The sequence below is a fragment of the Aythya ferina genome (genome assembly GCF_964211825.1).
Source record: "Aythya ferina genome assembly, chromosome: 7".
NCBI classification, from domain to species: domain Eukaryota; kingdom Metazoa; phylum Chordata; class Aves; order Anseriformes; family Anatidae; genus Aythya; species Aythya ferina.
This window is the reverse complement of record NC_140302.1, coordinates 16,774,483-16,792,053: the sequence shown is the minus strand read 5'-3', so window position 1 is coordinate 16,792,053 and position 17,571 is coordinate 16,774,483. Positions and strand designations below refer to the sequence as shown.

The following is a 17,571-nucleotide window of genomic DNA, read 5'->3' as shown; positions in this document are numbered from 1 at the left end:
CAGCAGCAGAAGATAAACTAAACCAATAGTACATCCAGTTAATGGTTGACATGGAATTCTGAATGAAAGCTAATTGCAACCTAAGTATTCGCTTTCCTTTCTGCATTTCCTCCTTATATTACTTCAGTTACCGTCAGACACTTCACAAGGCAAAAGATTTCTTTAATAGCCATCTCTCTTGCATCATCAAGGAGAAGCCCATCGAAGTATTTCAATGCTGGTAGATTAAATTGTTTCTGATGTCTTTCACAGGGAAATTAATTCATATAGAAAAAAACGCAGGAGTTAGTTATTTCTATTAACACAATTACATGTGTAATTTGCTGGAGCTAGCAGCTTGTGGAAGTAATCTAATACATGACAAAAAAAAAAAAGGTGGGGTTTACTGCTATTTTAGCACTAAAGAAAATTCCTCACATAAATGTGAATATGATTTCATATTAAAAGTAACTATAACGTATCCATGAAGATAATTCACTTTTGTTATGTTCAGTGATTCTGTGCTAAGTGGACAATGCACAAGGGCAGAGAAAGAGAAAAACAATGTGTTTCATCCTTCCAAATTTCTGGAGGAAGTCAGGCTGATGGTGAAGTATCATTACAAAAGACAAGACCTGCATAGTCATATTTCAGCAACATTTCTCATCATGAAGGAGGTTGAAAAGTCCTGTGATTACCTGACGGTTTACGTGCCTTGCCCACCATGCTGGGCATCAGTACATCATGGGGTAGGTGCTGCACCTGGTTTGGGGTGTGCTGGGGATCAAAGGGAAACACAGGAGGATCGTGGGGGAAAGGAAGGGAAGTGGAGCTGGAAGAACGGTGGCTGGTTTCCATTGGCATTTTCCTCATATTTGGTGCTTCCTTTTATAAAATGAGAAAGGAGAAGAAAAAACAAAATGATGAGTAAACACAGAGTTGGGTTGAATCAAGCAACAATGGTGCTGATCCAAGGAAAGGGATGAATTACTGGGAAAAAAATGACATGCATTTGTATGTGAAAAAGGAATACAAATAAAATCTGCACCAATCCAGTAAGGCTTTAGCTTGCCACTGCAGTAATTTGACTTGAATATACCTAGAGAAATATGTCAAAGAAACTTGGTATATATCAAAATTGAAATATACCAAGGAGAAAAAGAACACACAAATTAATCATGAAGGTTTGGTTCACAAATCAAAACCACAGATCAACAGAAGGTCAGAGTTCAAATGCCATACTACACAAGCCATGAAATCAAATAAGGGTATTTCTGATCCTTCTTATTTTCTAGCAGGGTTTACTGAGAGCTCTGATTGAAGACTGAAAAAATTTACCTGGCGCAATTGAAGGATTTACCAGTACTGTACCAGTACACTCTGTTAGAAGCTACCCACCCCAAAGCAGTGCTGACTAAATAGGATGCATACCCTCTCCCCCATCATTGCGTAACTGAACACGATAACAAGCCACCACTGACTTAAGCCTAGTGATTAACTTCAACAGTGGTGACAGAAAGCCATCCTATTGGCTTCTTCTGCTGTGGGGACAAAAATCTTCAGCAGAGGGAGGGGTGGACAACTAGAGGTTTTTGACCATTTCTGCCAGCACCTCCAGGTATGCATTAAAGATCTCAGCAAAGTATGCTGAGGAGCAAACATTCAGAATTTTACACACATATGCTTAACTTACTGTATGCAACAGAAGTTACAATCACATCAGCCAGTCTACATGACCGATCTCACAACTAAGACTCTTCTACATTTATTTTGCAGTTGGTTTCCAATAAAAATCTAAGTACATTTAACAAAAAACAGATCCAAGCTAAACCTTCACATTATAGCTGGTTATGCTACTTTATACTGGTTTATGCTACTTTAACAGAGATAAAGGAGAAAAAAAAATCAACCCTACCTATTCTTAGTTACTTCCTATATGTAATTGGCTGCATGTTATGTACCAATTCTAGAATCATCTCCCCTTTTTGCTTACCTTTGCTTGCTAAAAATGCCACTTGCTGTATATACATACAGGAGAGCAAAAACTTTCATATGGCTAGTGCAATTTTTTTTTTTTATTATTATTATTATTATTATTTTTTTTTTTTAAAGATCAAAGCTTTATTAGAAGTGTTATTGAAAAATAACTACGTCAACTGAAAAGATTATACTGGATGTCCTTTTATACCGGGCAAGGAATATTAGCTCACGTGCTTACCAGCCACAGCAAGTATTACTCTGCAATGACTCCTGAAGAAAATGCCTTTGTTATTTAAATAAAAGCTCATTCTTCTACCAGAAAGAGAACAAAATTCACAAAGACAAACTTTCACCTTGGCTTATTGTTCAAGTTGCCTGCTATCTTGTTCATTAACTACTAAATACGGACAGAAAACAGCAACTGTACACGCAGACAATGCCTCTTTTTAAAGCTACACATCATTCTACTTACAAAACTGTGAGAAGAGACCAAGGTCTCTTCTCTGTTCGAGACAACTGTCCCACTGAGACTGCGAGCAATGCGACGGAAATTCTCTGCACTGTACATTTCCTCCTCTTCTGGTTCCCTGCTATGTTCTCTGGTATACGTGACCTGCAGACAATATCACACAGTTCAGAAAAGGCTTTCTGTAACATCAATTTTGTGTAATAATTACAGGGAATTGATCAATATACATCTAACAGACTGCTTATGAAATGAAATTCTTAATGAAATGCTTAATGAAATTCCATGACCTTTCCTCTTTTGAAATCCTTCATTGAAGTCTTGAGAACTTAAAGCAATTGGGTCTTTCTGGATCTGATTATAAAAAAAATAATATCCTTTATAGCCATTTCTTTCTATAGCAAAATACAATAAAGTACTACAGTCCTCTCATAACTAAAAAAAACACCAGGATTATTTGATGAGTGCTGGAAGCTTACTGATCTTATGTTAGCAAGGAAAATGATTATTTTCTTTCTTTTTCTTTTCACTTGTTCTATATAAACAAAATCATTTAATGAGTATGGAATTGCTACAGAAAGTATGATTTCCCCCACAAAATACTTGTATGAATACATATTCATGTACAGACACTGATATGCAACTGCCAGTTATTTAAACAGGTTCTTCTCAGAAAAAAAAAAAGAGAAAAAAGCATCTTCTTCCCCTCTGAGGTGATCATCTACCAACTGCAGCAAATATAGCATTAAACCCTTGTCTATCAAAACATGCAGTGACGCAGTCAAAAATGGGAAAAAACTGTGTCCCTGTAAGTGGTAATATCCAGAAGCAGTTACCCTAAGTTGGAACACAAAGCCAAAATGTTCAAATACTAGATCTTCAAGTTTTCAGGGGGTATGTGATCTCGGAGTCAGAATTTTGATAATGTGATTGCATGCAAGCTACGCATAGCATGAATTGCTCATGTTTCCACTAATTAATTCTGAACCAGACTGTACTTAAAATTCTCTCTAATATTAGTAGTGATGATCCCACTACTTTTATTTTTTAAAATATATTCCACTTCTCCCAACTGTAACTTTTTTTCACTCGCACAAAGCACTTCCTTCCCTTCCCTAAGCACATCTTAGTGAACGTCATCACCTTGGAGACAGAAGAGACAGCGGATCCATACAGATTGCGCTCGATCTCTGCTGTTGGGGTTTTCGAGAGACCCATGCCAGCTGTAGTATGCAGCTTCCTCACATTCAGGTTTGCAGAGACTGGGAAAGAAAATGTTATGGTTAATCTCGGGGCTTAGTTGTACATTACGTCACATTTCTGTCTATCTTGGCAGAAGACAGACAGGCTAAACACACAGAATGAGAAGTAATCATAAATTCCTGGAAGGTCAATACATAAGCTAACTCACAACATTGTCAAAGGGAGAGTCCAAGACACTCACTCCTGTTTCACTTGCCCCTTTTACAGGGTTTCTAGGGAACAGGGAATTGAACTATTTAACAGAGTTAAGACTTAATGATTTAGCTGCACACCAGTACTTGGTTGATACAAAAGTAAGATAGTTTATGGGGCTAAAGAAGTTCCAGCTACATATGAGAAAACACTTCTTTACTGTGAGGGTGACAGTAACAGAGCACTGGAACAGGTTGCCCAGAGAGGCTGGGGAGTCTCCTCTGGAGATATTCAAAACCCACCTGGATGCCATCCTGCGCAATGTGCTCTAGGTGACCCTGCTTGGCAGGAGGGTTGGACTAAATCTCCAGAGAGATCAATTCCCACCTCAACCTTGCTGTGGTTCTGTCAATGGACAGAAAATCAGCCACCAAGACGGTTACCTGAAGTTACTTGGGATAAACAAGACCCATCTTTTAAGATCCCCACATGTCCATCTGCTTGTGGCCACCCAACTCTACAGTTTGCCAGCCATTCATTCTTGTGGCTAAGCAGCTGAAAGTGCTATTTATAACAAAGATCACTACAGTTACTTTATTTTAGTGTGCCGCCAACCAGATATAATCCTAAGATTTCTCAAGAAATATACAGGTAGATCAATGGCCTAATAAAAATGGTCACAGGGAATCTATCTATGAAGGAAGGAAAGTGAGGTGGCTGGTAACAACACCCTTTCTGCATAGGGGAGGCATTTGGAGGATTGGGTCTTTGGGCTTTTACTCTCTATTATAAAGCTCCAGTAAAGCTTCAGCAGCATTTTCACCGTGAATTTGGATGTAGAAGTCTAATAAAAACAGTTGATAAGTTATAGAAAGCTTAAACTGTATTTCCAAATGAAGAAGTAATTCAAGTTAAGAGAGAGAGAGCGCTGTGCTAGATCTACTCAGGTGATTTTCACCTAGTTCGTTACATAGATATTTTGTTTTCAAACAGAATTTGCAGAGCTTAGGAAGAAGCATTTGAAAGTCACAGCAAATAAGAAGCAAAAATCTCAAACACAAACTTCAAAAAAATATCTGTATCTCATCCCTCATGATGTAGTGGGAAAACAGGCAAGAAAAGTGTTAGCATAAGAACTAAGGCATGACAGAATTCTGGGGCCCTGGTTAACATTAAAGCAAGCGGGCTCTATCCTGCTAGGTGTCTATAAAGAAGTTCCCAAATGAGTGTGCTAAAAGGGAACACGAGACCTTCTGATCTAAGCCCATGCAAGAGAGTATTTGTGTGGGGAGATCTTGCCTAATTCTGAAACAAAAAACAAAAAAAAAAACAACAAAAAAAAAAAAAAAAAAAAAGAAGAATATGGCTTACACTCTCCTGGCAGACCTGATCCTAAGTAAGATGAGAATTTCATGGAATATTTGAGCTGTTGTATAAAAGCCTGTTCAAGAGCTTACTAGGGTATTCACTCTGGTCACAGCCTGGCTTGATTTACAAGGAAAAACAGAGGTTCCTACCCCTCCCCACAGTTGCAGGGCATAGGGAAACCTGTCTTGCTATAGGGAAACCTATATTGCTATGTATTTTGTACATGCACATACTTCGGTATCCATCAAGTTTTAGGCTGCTTTGCATTTGATTAGAAAATTTGTAGCTCTGATACAAAGCCATGGATCAAAAAGAAGTTTGTTTCACTTGTGCTAGGCTGAGAATCAATGTTGTCCTATCCCAGAAGATTAGAACAGCTTAAGTGGAACTGGGCTGCTATCGTCACACTCAGACAGGTATCTCCAGCAATGTCAGAGCTGTTCTCACCAAGAGCACCAGAATCTCTTAGTTTACTTTTGGTACCAACTCATCTACAAGGTCTCAAGGATCTTAGCACAGACCACGTACCCTCAGTGCCACTTTCACTTTTCCAAAACTTAAAGCATATGTTCCTTAGCCAAAAAAACCCAAAAGTTCAACTCTCAGAGACCTAGTAACACTTCTAAAAAAGTTATTCCCCTCAACCACGTACAGACTAAACTCTCAAATACAATACAATTACAGTTAAAATTCACAAGTTTGGAGAACATTCATTCCAGGCATAGGAACAGTTTAATGAATTGCAGAGGTGATGCAGAATTTTCAAACAGCAAAAGTCAGTAGCCTGACCTAAACAGCTGGCTCCCTGCTTGAAAAAAGGAATCAATTATTTCCAGATAACAAGATACTAACAGATATTGCTGCTTGGCAAGATCAACAGCTACTGCAGCCTCCCCAGACAGTACGATCACAGTGCTTCTCTATCCCTATGGGTAGAATGGTTTCAGAATCCTCAACCTGAATCTTTCTGCATCTTTGCACAAATTTTTCTGCTTTTAATTAAACTGACTGAAAAAAACACCTTCAACTATAATGAAATACATAGGCAGGTCAACCAAGAAAAACAACTGCAGCATTCTTACCTGATTGGTCAAATGGATACCTAGCACTGTCCTGTCTTCCCAAGAAAGGCCTAGTGGCCTGAGATGCCTGCAGACTAGTCTGATAGAGGGATTCCAGTTCTGAGAGCTCCTGTTCTGTGTCTTGATTCCACTGTGGATGCAGATGTACTGGGATCCTGCTCAAGTCATCTCCAACTGCTCTCTGATCAGAAAGGGATGGACTTCTCCCAGGTACAGGAAGCCATTCAGTATTCTTATTATCCTTCTGAGAACTGTAATACCTAGTAACATTATCCACCCAACGGTCCACAGGCATAGAGGCAACCATGCTACTAGTAGCTCCATCATCCACCTGTTTCATTCCTCCATCATGACAGTGCCTTTCCAGGTAGGATGCAGGGTCTGCTATATTCTGTCCACCTCTTCTACACAGCTCTTCACTGTGAGCACAAACACTCTTAGAAGCAACATGCTGGGCACTAAAACCCTCCAAAGAAACTACCCCATCCCTAATATCCACAGTTGAATATAATTTTTCAGAAGACTGGTTTTTGTTCTCTTGGTTTTGATGGATTAGCTGTCTGTAACCAGAGGGTGAAGGGTTGATGAAAGATTTTTGTATTAACTTTGGAGACTTCTCATCCTGACATACTGCAGCAATCCAGCCTTTTTCATGAGTACCTTTTCTCTGGGAAACTGCATGCATTTTCTGAAACTGCTCTGCCAAGGAGCGAACATGTCCCTTTGTACTAACACCCTCAGATGTGCAACTTTCTGCTGTGCCATGTTCATCCTGTGAGGGTAATAAAATCTCATGGCTGTTTGCTCTGGAGTACTTATTTGTTTTCTGCAAAGGATCCAGGGAGCATTGCGGTGAAGGGGATGAAGTTGCAGGGGTCATTGCATGATAGCCCCCTAAATGATCAATGCTGGGTCGCACTGGAGAGCTTGCAAGTTTGGAACAAGGACTGCGCTGGTTGTCCTTTTCAGGAGATGCTGCTTGTGGTGGATGTGGACAGTGCAACAGTGTAGGCAAAGATCCACAGTTTACTGTGTTAGCCTTGGATTTGTACTGAGGTGTGAGAATGGGTGTTATGCTATGAACCTCTTCTAACTTGCTGCTACTGCAGCATTCCCTATAGTCTTTTGGCCCTGTGGCTGTGGTGTCAATAAGTTCCACACTATAGTGGGCATCATTCTCAGTTCTTGCAGGCCTCTCTGCCAACCCTTGCCTATAGGGAAAAGAGGGAACTTGGTCATGAAAATCAGCAGAAGCAGACTGGAAGTTTGGAGATATCCTGTTGGATGGATTGCTTTCAGTAGGGGACAGGGAGGAAGACTCTGGATATAATGATGAGTGCAATTCATGGCAGGAAGCAGGTGGGTGGAAGAAAGAACTGGACCCAAATTCCACTTCTTTGTTGGGTTCCAGTGGTACCTCCTGGCTCAGCAGTACTTGGAGCGGGCCAGTCTGTTCACTAAAACACACAGAAGGGTAAATGATTAGCAGTAGTCATTGCTTACGTTTATCCCTAGGGTGCAGAACTTACCCTATGCTACATACTCCTCAAAACACACTTTTTTTTTTTTTTTTTTGCTAACTGAATTCTGATGAAGACTTGGTATTAAAATTCTGTAGATACATACATGCTAGTCCTTTGCTTCTAAGTCTGATTTCCTACTATAATTGAACTGCTGAATCCATTTCATATTTTTAATATTACTTTACTACAGTTATGCTTTATAGAAACTTTCACAGTATTCTTGTACAGCACCCTAGGCACTTTAACCAGCAGACTGAGTGTGTGAGAAGGAATAATTTTAAGAATAGTAAAAATAGCATTTACATAAAATAAAATTGGTTTCCAGCATTAACATCTTAGATTTTTTGGTAAATACTTTGGACAAGTTCATGATCTGAGTATGAACTGATATTTCCATAACGTCCTCTCTCTCTAGGTAGCTTCACATAAAATAACTTGACAAATGGAAGGAACAGGTTGAAATCTCACACATGTTATCGCTGTATTCTCAGCTTTGAGATATATATCCAACAGGTTAAATAAAGTTCATGTTAAATATATAACCAGTATTTTGCAATAATTTGCATTCTATGTATACTTCTAAATAAGAATTTGTATTCTTATATACCAATGTAAGACAATTATGTCCTTAGGTCATACACGTCCTTGGCATTTTTCTGCATTTAGTTCAGCATTTAAATATGCAGACCTAAAAAGCAGTTCCAAGTTCACGTCCCTGTGAGGAGACAATAGGCTACAAACAGCTCCAACAGAGAACTTGAAGGAACTGTAACATCAATGCTTTGCTTCCTCCTTGAGACACATAAAATGGAAGTTAACATCATGAGGACCTAGTTGTGTATAGCAGAATGACCTTGTCTGTGACTAATTGCAAGGTTTGCACTGTCTATAACTTTTTTTTTCTTTAATCAAAGTAAGAGTTCAAAACTCTGGCTATGAGTAGATTTTTTTCACTGTCTGCAATATTAGTATTTTGTTCAATACAACTTTTGGAAATGTAACATTCTTTTCACAACGCAGCAGAGAGCAAGCACAACATGAACAAAATTAGTTTAGAAAGTTTTTCTTTTTCTTTTTTTTTTTTTTTTTTTAAATTTTCTTAAAATCTGCCAAAATGCATTACTGGGGCTCTGCATTTTTCCTTTGAAGGAGAATACAAGGGACCCCTGATTGATAAAATGATCAGCCCTCATTATGTACAATCCAGATACTGCAGGAAAAGAACATTATGATCTATAGCTTGTCTGTGTGTAAATTAATTGAGTTTTAGTATATAGGTGTATGTGGCATTTTAAAAACAGGAAAAGGAAAAGATTCTCATCTGAGATTTCATCTAAGTTTATGATAATACAGCATATAAGAAAGGAGAAAGGAAAGAAAAGTAACAGTTCAAGAAACATCCTAAGAATTAGACAGGGATGGTCTAGTGCTAGGAGGGAATGGCATGGGAAGAAAGAAGGGTTAAACTGCATGCTAAAGAGGGTAAGAAGGATCAGTTATAGCACAGAGTTAATTATGCTGGAGTTGAAGTTCATATGGAAGAAAAAAATCATGAAGAGATGTTGAAGAGCCTGCTAGGCCAGGCTACAGGAAGCTGGGAAGCACAGAAGGAAAATGAAGAATGACAGAGCATCAGGGAGAGTAAGTCAAGGTGACAGGAACAGGATCTAGATCCAAGAGCTGTACCACAGCACCACTACAGAAATGAACTAGAAAGAAGAGACCAGTGTACCTGATGCTTTTCAGACTACAGTGCACTGAAACATGTTGGTTACTGTTCCCAATATAAAAGTAGCTATAGCAAGACTTCTATGATAGTCCAGTCTTTTACTGATTGAGCCCTCAAAGTGCTCCTGATAGTGAAGAGTTGCACGTTATATCCTAAGACCCCCCCCCTCTGGCCAGGTTATCATCTAACATTCTTTCTCTCTGTACACAAAAATCAATGCTGCAAGGCACTGACTCCTACAATTCTCTGTCAAAGCCCATATTTTGAACACGTGCGCAGTGAACTATATTCTAAAAAGATTGGGGAGGGGGAGAAAAAAGGTAGCTGACCCTCTTAAAATATGATTTAACCTAAAGAAGAAAATAATGAGGAACAACACTAGGATTTGGACTATCCAGGGGAATATATATAGTTGGCTACTGATTTTCAGACTGCACTGCTCAGGTGCAGCTCAGATCTGGGTCTAGGTGATATACTTGGACTACCTTGTAGACTGGGCCATGGTGCCGCCCTGTGGTGGGTGGCAGGTTGGCGACGGCAGCGGCTGCGATGGCTGTTGGTGCTGCATGCGATCCTGGAGGCTCCGGGCTTTTCGGATACTGATTTGCAGCTTCTTATCGACTAGGGCTCTGCTGTGAGTGCTAGAGCTGGCATCATGCATGGCAAGTCTTAGTTTAGCTAAAATGCAAAAGAAAACATAGCAGAAAAACAAACAGAAAAAAGGAATAAAATTGAAAAGAAAAAAAAAGAAAAAAGATGCAGCAAGAACATAAAACATGGACCATGCAAATACTGCCACACAAGAGATCACAAGGATGCTACTGTTTCCATTAATGCACATTCAGCTTAGCCAGGTGTCCAAACAAGTTAATTGAAACTAAACCAAAATAAAGTTAAAAGAAAAAACTGATCAAGTTTTAGCCCAACTTCTCATCCCCTTGACACAGGCTCTTTCCAACCCTACCACATTGCTGCTTCATTCATCTTTCCTCCTTCTGTATGCTCCATACCTGGGACTCCCTTTATGTGCAGGAATACCAAGCTGGGATCTGAAATTCAGCACATACCTTGCTGGAATGAAAGCTAAGAGAGATTTCACAATAGCTGTATATTGCCCCTTATTCTGCAGCCCATAAGAGGCAATTTCAATTTCAACAAATGCACAGAAACCGCCTACCCTGTCTGCAGCCATTCTATACAGACAGAGAGGAGCATGGGGTGAGACAGCCAGCCAGTCATAATGGAAAAAGACCAAAAAAAAAAAAAAAAAGGAAATCACATAGCACACATTCTCAAAGGTCACAATGCATTTAAGCACTTCTATGTCCTATTGCTTTTCTTCTTGAGCATTAGGTACAGCATAGGCTCGTTTTTGTTTTTTTTTTTTTATTAATCCAAAGGATGTAAAGAGTAGGCTACTGTTTTCTTCCCTATGCTACATCCTCCATGAGAAACAGGGAAGCTTAATGCCCTTTGTAATTTGGCCTGAGGATTGGGAAAATTGCTAAGTGAGGGCCAAGTGGCACAAAGAGTTACCTACGGGGTGCTTGCTGAAAGGCAGCATTTAGCACCAGAAAGGACACATCAACATCCCAGTGCTGTTATCGCCTTAGCGCTGGAGAGAACAACAAAAACAGATGCAAACATGAAAATACAGAGATGAAGAAGAATAGGACTACAACCCCAAAAACAAGATACTTGAAAAAAAAAAAAAAAAAGATTTTGTCACCCAGCACTTTCTAAAGACCATCTGGATTCCCGTATTACAACCTGACAATTTAACATGATTAAATATTTCACAGTTTTCTAAGATATTAGCACTGTCAAAAGCGCAATAGCTCAAGCGGTTAGAGTTACTTACATATAGCTTCGTTACAGAGAGCCAAAGCTGCAGCACAATCCCCCTTCTGCTCCTGATTCAGCGACTCTTCAAAGATTGAGTCTGCCTCCTGCATGGACTTCTCAAAGTCATCATTCCTCCCTGCAATGGGCAGCACCCTTCATTTTGGTTTCATTCTGTGCAGAACCCTCGTTTACCCTCATCCCATCTGTGATCGCCAAATTGTTCCACACATTGACTCATTAGCAGCAGACCTCTTGCAAGGGCTACACATATCCCAAACCATCTATGGTAACACCTAAACTTTCCTAAGCAGGAGTATAACTTAAGCACCCTGATATGCTTGACACACAGAGTAGAACTATATAAAACATTTTTTTCCCCTCTCAAACTTTGCTTACTTCAGAGACCTGTATTTGCATAATACACTGTTTTGAACAGTCTGAATTAGTATAAAAAAGGCAGCATGGACATGTTACAGAGCTAATTCTGATGACTTCTATCAATTAGAAGTAACTTAAATTTAGAATTGAATTCATCAAAAAAAATAAATCAGACATCCAATTACTTCCATACAAAATGTCTTCAAACTGAACCTACTGAGATATCCACAGAACAATACTCAGACTTGAATGCGTGTATGAATGCAAAAAATAGTTCCATGGATGTGTCGAGTGCATACACTCAACTGCTGAAAGAGACATACAGACTATGGAAACCTAATGGTCTTGTAGCTTTAGAAGAAAAACATGGGGAAGGAACTGAAAAGATATGGAAATCAGTCAGTAATTCTTTTTACGTCACTTTAGAAAATAGCACTGGAGAATAAGAATAAATCATCCTTAGTCACAACAGGGAAAGATGAAACACTGTGTCCTGGCATCAGAACATCCAGTTCTGAGAGGAGAAAATGCCCAGACATGCTGGTGTCATCTATTAAATATTATGCAAGTTGTATCCTAAAATGTACACAAATGAGGCCAGAGAAAACAGAAAACAATAATAGACTGTTTCATTTGGGGGGTGGGCTCCTTTTCTGGAAGGTCTCCGTTTTGACAGAGAACATCAATATCTTTTTGACCAACTTGTATAGCACACACCATGGCCTGACCTGCTCCCCAGCACTCTTGTGCACAAATGCAAACACACAAATCCCAAAGAACTCATGAAAAGCGATTTCTGCTGAGAGAAGTGAGATCTGTTAGAGCAGTGAGTTAATCAAGCAGCACATTCAGTTTCAAAATCAAGGCTACTGAGGCTCATAAGCAAGGCCAGTATTCTAAAGTTAGCTTTCTTTGCATGAGTTTAGCATTTTACTTGAGGGGAAAATGAGTCACAAGTGTTCTGGAGCTCTATGTACAAGCAAGCATTCCAGGCAATCAAGCAGTCTGTTAATGTTAAGCAATTACATCTCTGACTGGGGTGGGGAAAGGCTTAAAAGGAACAAATGAATACCTTCCCAGCTCTCAGGTCAATAACTAACTCAAATATTGCACTGAAGTCTTTTTGGATTAAGCATTATTCTAGTTCGCTTTCTTCCTAACACTGAAAACCCAAGCTATTTTTGCTTCTACCAATTAATGCAACAAGAGGTCAAAGAGGGGCCATTTCTTGGAAAACCGTGCTATTCCCTTTGGGCACGAAAAGCAAAGACGACATCCTTGTGCTCAAGAACAGAAGTTCCCATTTCAACTTTTACATCATTATCATTTATGCTACGAAAATAAACTACACTAATAAAAAGGTATCTGCTATGTTAGATCATAACTTGTCAACTGGCCACTTGCAGGTCACAGCAGAACCATAAAGGATAACCTAGTGGCTCACTGAAAGCACAAACCGTAACAACATTCACAGTGAGACATTCTCATAAAGATCCTATTTTTCAGCTGCCACTGATACAGTGACATTCTGGCTCTGAGCAGCTGGCACAGCCATGGGCTGCAGAGTGATGGCTGCATTGTGCCCTCAGCTGGCACTGTTGTGGGTGCCCCTATCCATCCTTCACTTCTGTCCTGTACAACAACAGCACCTTAACTCTCTTCTCCTATACCAGGTAGGAGAGAGTAGCATAGGGGTCTCAGGAAGCTTGTCAACACAGGAGACTACAGTGCCTTGATGGGATTGCCCCAGTCATTTGGGAGGGCAGAGCCTAGGCATTTTACCAGACCCCTTGCCTTTGATGGCCACCAAGAACCCCATGCTTACATGCTACACTAGGTTTCATTCAATCCCTACTAGGTGGTTCACCCCACCTTCTCTGACTCCCCTTACTGGAGACTAGGAATAAAACAAAAGGTGCTAATGTGAATCCTGTCACCAAGCTCCTTCTGTTGCAGTTCCATTCTTCCCATTAAATTCCAATTAAACCCTTTCTGCTGCCATCCCCAGCCAGAAACATAAGGAGTCTTGGAAAAGTCATAATAGAAAATAACAAGCCAAATATTAACTCTTGTTTTTTCTCAATTCTTGTCCCTTCTGAAAGGCATCTATGCCAAACCCTGCTCAGATTTTCAACACTAGACCAGATAAGCTTGCCCCAGTACTTGTTCCCACCCCTGTGCTGCGGCTGCACAGCTGAGCAGGGAGGGAGAGTGGAAAGTAAAAGGGCAGAAACAGGCAGAATTACTTAGGTCAGTGGTGCTACCAGACAGAAACTAAAACAAAACTGTGGTCTAAATGAACCAGTTATGCTGCAGGTGGATCTGAGGCATCTAAAAAGTGCTCATTCCAAGATGCTGGTTGAAACCTTATAGCTAAATCTAGGTATCACTAGTACACATAAAATGTAAAGGTGTAAATATATACAAACACTATACATTAGGAAATATCTTGTTGTTATTGTCACAATCAAGAAAGAATTCGGTTAAAATAACAAATTGCTTTCTGTGTTCAACAGGATTGAAATTGATGGTCTTTCACTAACTGAAGATACAAAATTCTAATACTGGGTGGGTGGGGAGAGACATATAGTAGAAAATTAAGTTCAAAGGTTCAAAAAAAATTCAGCACCACAATCTTGCAAAATATACTGCATTCAAAAGGTTACCCTGATTCTGCAGTTCATCTAGATCCATGAACCTGCTGGGACGGGGATTAAAGCCCATTGCTGCCTCCATTTCCTTTTCTCTTTTCCTGCGCAGTTCTTGTTCATGTGCTCTCCTTGCCACCTCCTCTTGCAATTCATCCAGTTCACTCTTTAAAGGGCCAAAGATCTCCCCACCTTCCAAAAAAATATTTTTGATAGTAAAATCTCTCAAAGTATCCATTAACAGACAAGTAATGTTAATGAAAAATACAACTGCCATTAGCAAATAGCATACTGACCAAACAAAGGCTACAGAATTTCAGACGAATTCTGCTTTGTTAAATTTTAGTTTTAAAACCCTGCCCAAGCTATTTGGTTTCCAATTCCCCTCTCTGTGTCAGTGACTCTGGTAGAATCATTGCAGTGTTGCTTCATGATCCCCTGTAGCACAGTCCATCCTTTAATCCACTGACCCAAGAAACAGCAAATTTGAACAGAGCAAATCATCAGAAGAGAACCCTAAATGGCTGCTGAAATCTTGAGACTTTTTATTGTGCCTGTAATTTGCATCATTAGCTTTAGAAAGTAAAACAGATTCCAACTGAGATAGTTTTCATCCAGGTGCAGAAGCAGATAAAAATGGGAGGAAAAAAAAGCTTATCAATGTTCTACTCAGCACAGAAGAAATTAGTCTTCACTCTCATTTCAACTATGACCTGTGTTCAGAAAGCATCTCCCCTCCTCCCTTCCCCAGACATTCTCTGGAATAAAGTATTTGCTCAGTATAATCAGAATGTGTATCTGCAGAAAAGCTCAGCTTTAGCCCAAACATCCTGTAAATATCCACTCTCACTTGTGACAATTTTCAATGCTGTATACCATTACAAGCTTCTTTTCAGTAGTTATTACCAGTTATGCTCAAGACAACATTTTGCACTGACAGCAGAACACTGAATTATGGGAAAGAATAGGGAAAAAACTTTATCAGTTAAGTCAATCTTTGTTGAAAAAGATACCAGAACAACATGATCAAAGGAATATTCCAATAAAGTTTTTTACAATCCCCTTTGGAAAAGCAAAAGTTACATCTTGTAAAACTGTGCTATATTGCTCAGTGTTTCATTTCCCCTTCCTCGTAATTCCACTGTAAAGAAAAGCATCCAGAAAGTAAAGAACAACTCCAGTACAATTTATCTTGTGGAACCACGACTACTGAGAAGTACATCCTACCATTTCCAATGGTGCGTGCGCTGTTTGTCCAGCTCCCACTTGAAGAATTAGACTCCACTTCCAGGATGCTGCTACTATGAGACTTGGGAATACTGCGCCAAGCAGGAACCAATCCACCTGCCCGTTTCATGTGAACATCCCTCCAAAAAGAGAACAATTACAGTACACAATGTTACTACTATCTTCAGGAGAAATTGTGTGTGCATTTTCTATGATCACAAAAATATTTACTCACATTTTACTTTTACATCCTCATGGGGGAAAAAAAGGTCTACCACAGGAAAGTCTTTGGAAAAACAGAGTAAGAGAAAGCAAACAAGGGGAAGGGACCATAATTCTAATCTACTCCAAAGACTACCCAATGCATATTAAAACCATGGTCTAATAGCTGTTCTCAACTGATTTTAACAGCTGAAAATCTGTTCTGGCTATAAACATGCTTGGTTTGTGATTGCATCAGCTCTGCAAGCCAAGGAGAGAAACACATTATGATGCCTATTTATTTTTGCATATAAATATTGCAAAAATATCTTACAAGACTTCAGTGAATTTTTCAAACTGGCAGGGTCATATGACTGTTGATTTCTGATTTTCTAAACAGATTAAAAAAATCAAACAATGGTTTATCAAAAGGTCAATCAGATGGTTCAAAGGACATGCAAAGTTTGATATTTGAGTTTTCAAATCAGAGACTAATCGTACAGCTATTTCAAATGCATCATTTTAACATTCTTCATTCAACTGAATGCCATTTATTTCCTCCTCACTTGCACTAAGCTATCAATATACCAACAAGAAAAGGAATCGGTCTCACTCAGATGCTTATTTCCCTTGCCTCAATAAATTTGCACTGTAAGCTCAGACCACTCTTTCTTGTTGCTTTTGTTTTGTTTTTAATGTCCTATGTCATTATGTAACAACAAAAAAGAAACAGATCTCACTCCAAAAATGAAGTTTGTTAAAATATACCTGTGGTTGCTTGAGCTTTCAGACAAGGGCATATCCAGACTAACTGGACTGTTACTGTTGCGCTCACTGCTTTCATATCCAGACTCCATTCTCTGTATTAGATGAGGATGTTGATCCACCATATGCTGGGTGCCACGGCTTAGTACACCACGTTTGTATCTGACGTTTGACTGGCTTGATCTTGTTTCTTGAACAGCACGTTCCTTCACTTCATTCTCCATAAGCTCTTTACCTGTTGAGATAAAAGAATATAGCCTAGTAGAAGATCCAGGTTTCTTAACAGCAAATCATCTACACATTTTCGCTTCTCAATTATACTTAAACCAGAAGCACTTTAATATCACCTAATATCAGCAACAGGAATCAAAAAAATTTACTTTTCTGATAACATGAAGCAATAACCTCTTCAGCAAATTCATTTTCAAATCTCTCCCATTTAATGCTACCACATTCCCACCAAGCAACAATCAGTTGCAGAAAGAAAAATCCCTTTCTCCCTGTAACAACTTGTATTTGTCCAAAATCATTTTACAGTATACCCAACTGTGCCTTTAGTATTTCCACTTCATAGTTGTTACTGTACTGTCATATGTACTTCAGATACTGCACTTTTTACTTCATTTTGCCATTTACAATTTGATGAGGCTCATATATTGTGTCATTCATGTAGGACAGGAGAACTAGAAAACTTTTTAAATTCTTCCTTGCTGATCTTACTTCGTTCCCACTTGCCTCATGTTTACTCCCCTTGTTTTCTGTTCTTGAAGCTGTTCTCTTCTCCCTTCATCTTCCCTATAAATGGATGTTCCTTCACGCTGCCCCATTCTTTTCGATCTTTAGTTCCTTCTGGTTATCCCTGTCCCTCTCAAGACTCCAGAATTTCTGCAGGTGTCCTCATTAACCACAACCCTGCTGCCAGTCACACAAATCTCTCCCTTCTCATCCATACACTTTCCCCTTTAAGCACTTAAGAAAGGAGAGT

General features: G+C 39.3%; 1 protein-coding gene across 9 annotated transcripts in view; it reads right to left on the bottom strand.

Moving 5' to 3' along the window:
• The window catches only part of USP54 (ubiquitin specific peptidase 54), a 98,502-nt gene that overhangs the window by 1,529 nt on the left and 79,402 nt on the right, over positions 1-17,571 (bottom strand). For 5 of the 9 annotated variants that reach the window (XM_084525782.1, XM_084525781.1, XM_084525784.1 and 2 more), the window contains 9 exons: positions 16,590-16,821; positions 15,621-15,760; positions 14,412-14,585; positions 11,384-11,503; positions 10,008-10,200; positions 6,271-7,727; positions 3,569-3,687; positions 2,432-2,572; positions 678-864 (listed from right to left, as the gene is read on the bottom strand). In XM_084525782.1, coding sequence (XP_084381908.1) covers positions 678-864; positions 2,432-2,572; positions 3,569-3,687; positions 6,271-7,727; positions 10,008-10,200; positions 11,384-11,503; positions 14,412-14,585; positions 15,621-15,760; positions 16,590-16,821 — 2,763 coding nt within the window. Of the gene's footprint in view, positions 1-677; positions 865-2,431; positions 2,573-3,568; positions 3,688-6,270; positions 7,728-10,007; positions 10,201-11,383; positions 11,504-14,411; positions 14,586-15,620; positions 15,761-16,589; positions 16,822-17,571 lie in introns of those variants that run through there. The other 4 variants (XM_084525786.1, XM_084525785.1, XM_084525787.1 and 1 more) reach the window with 4 other exon arrangements.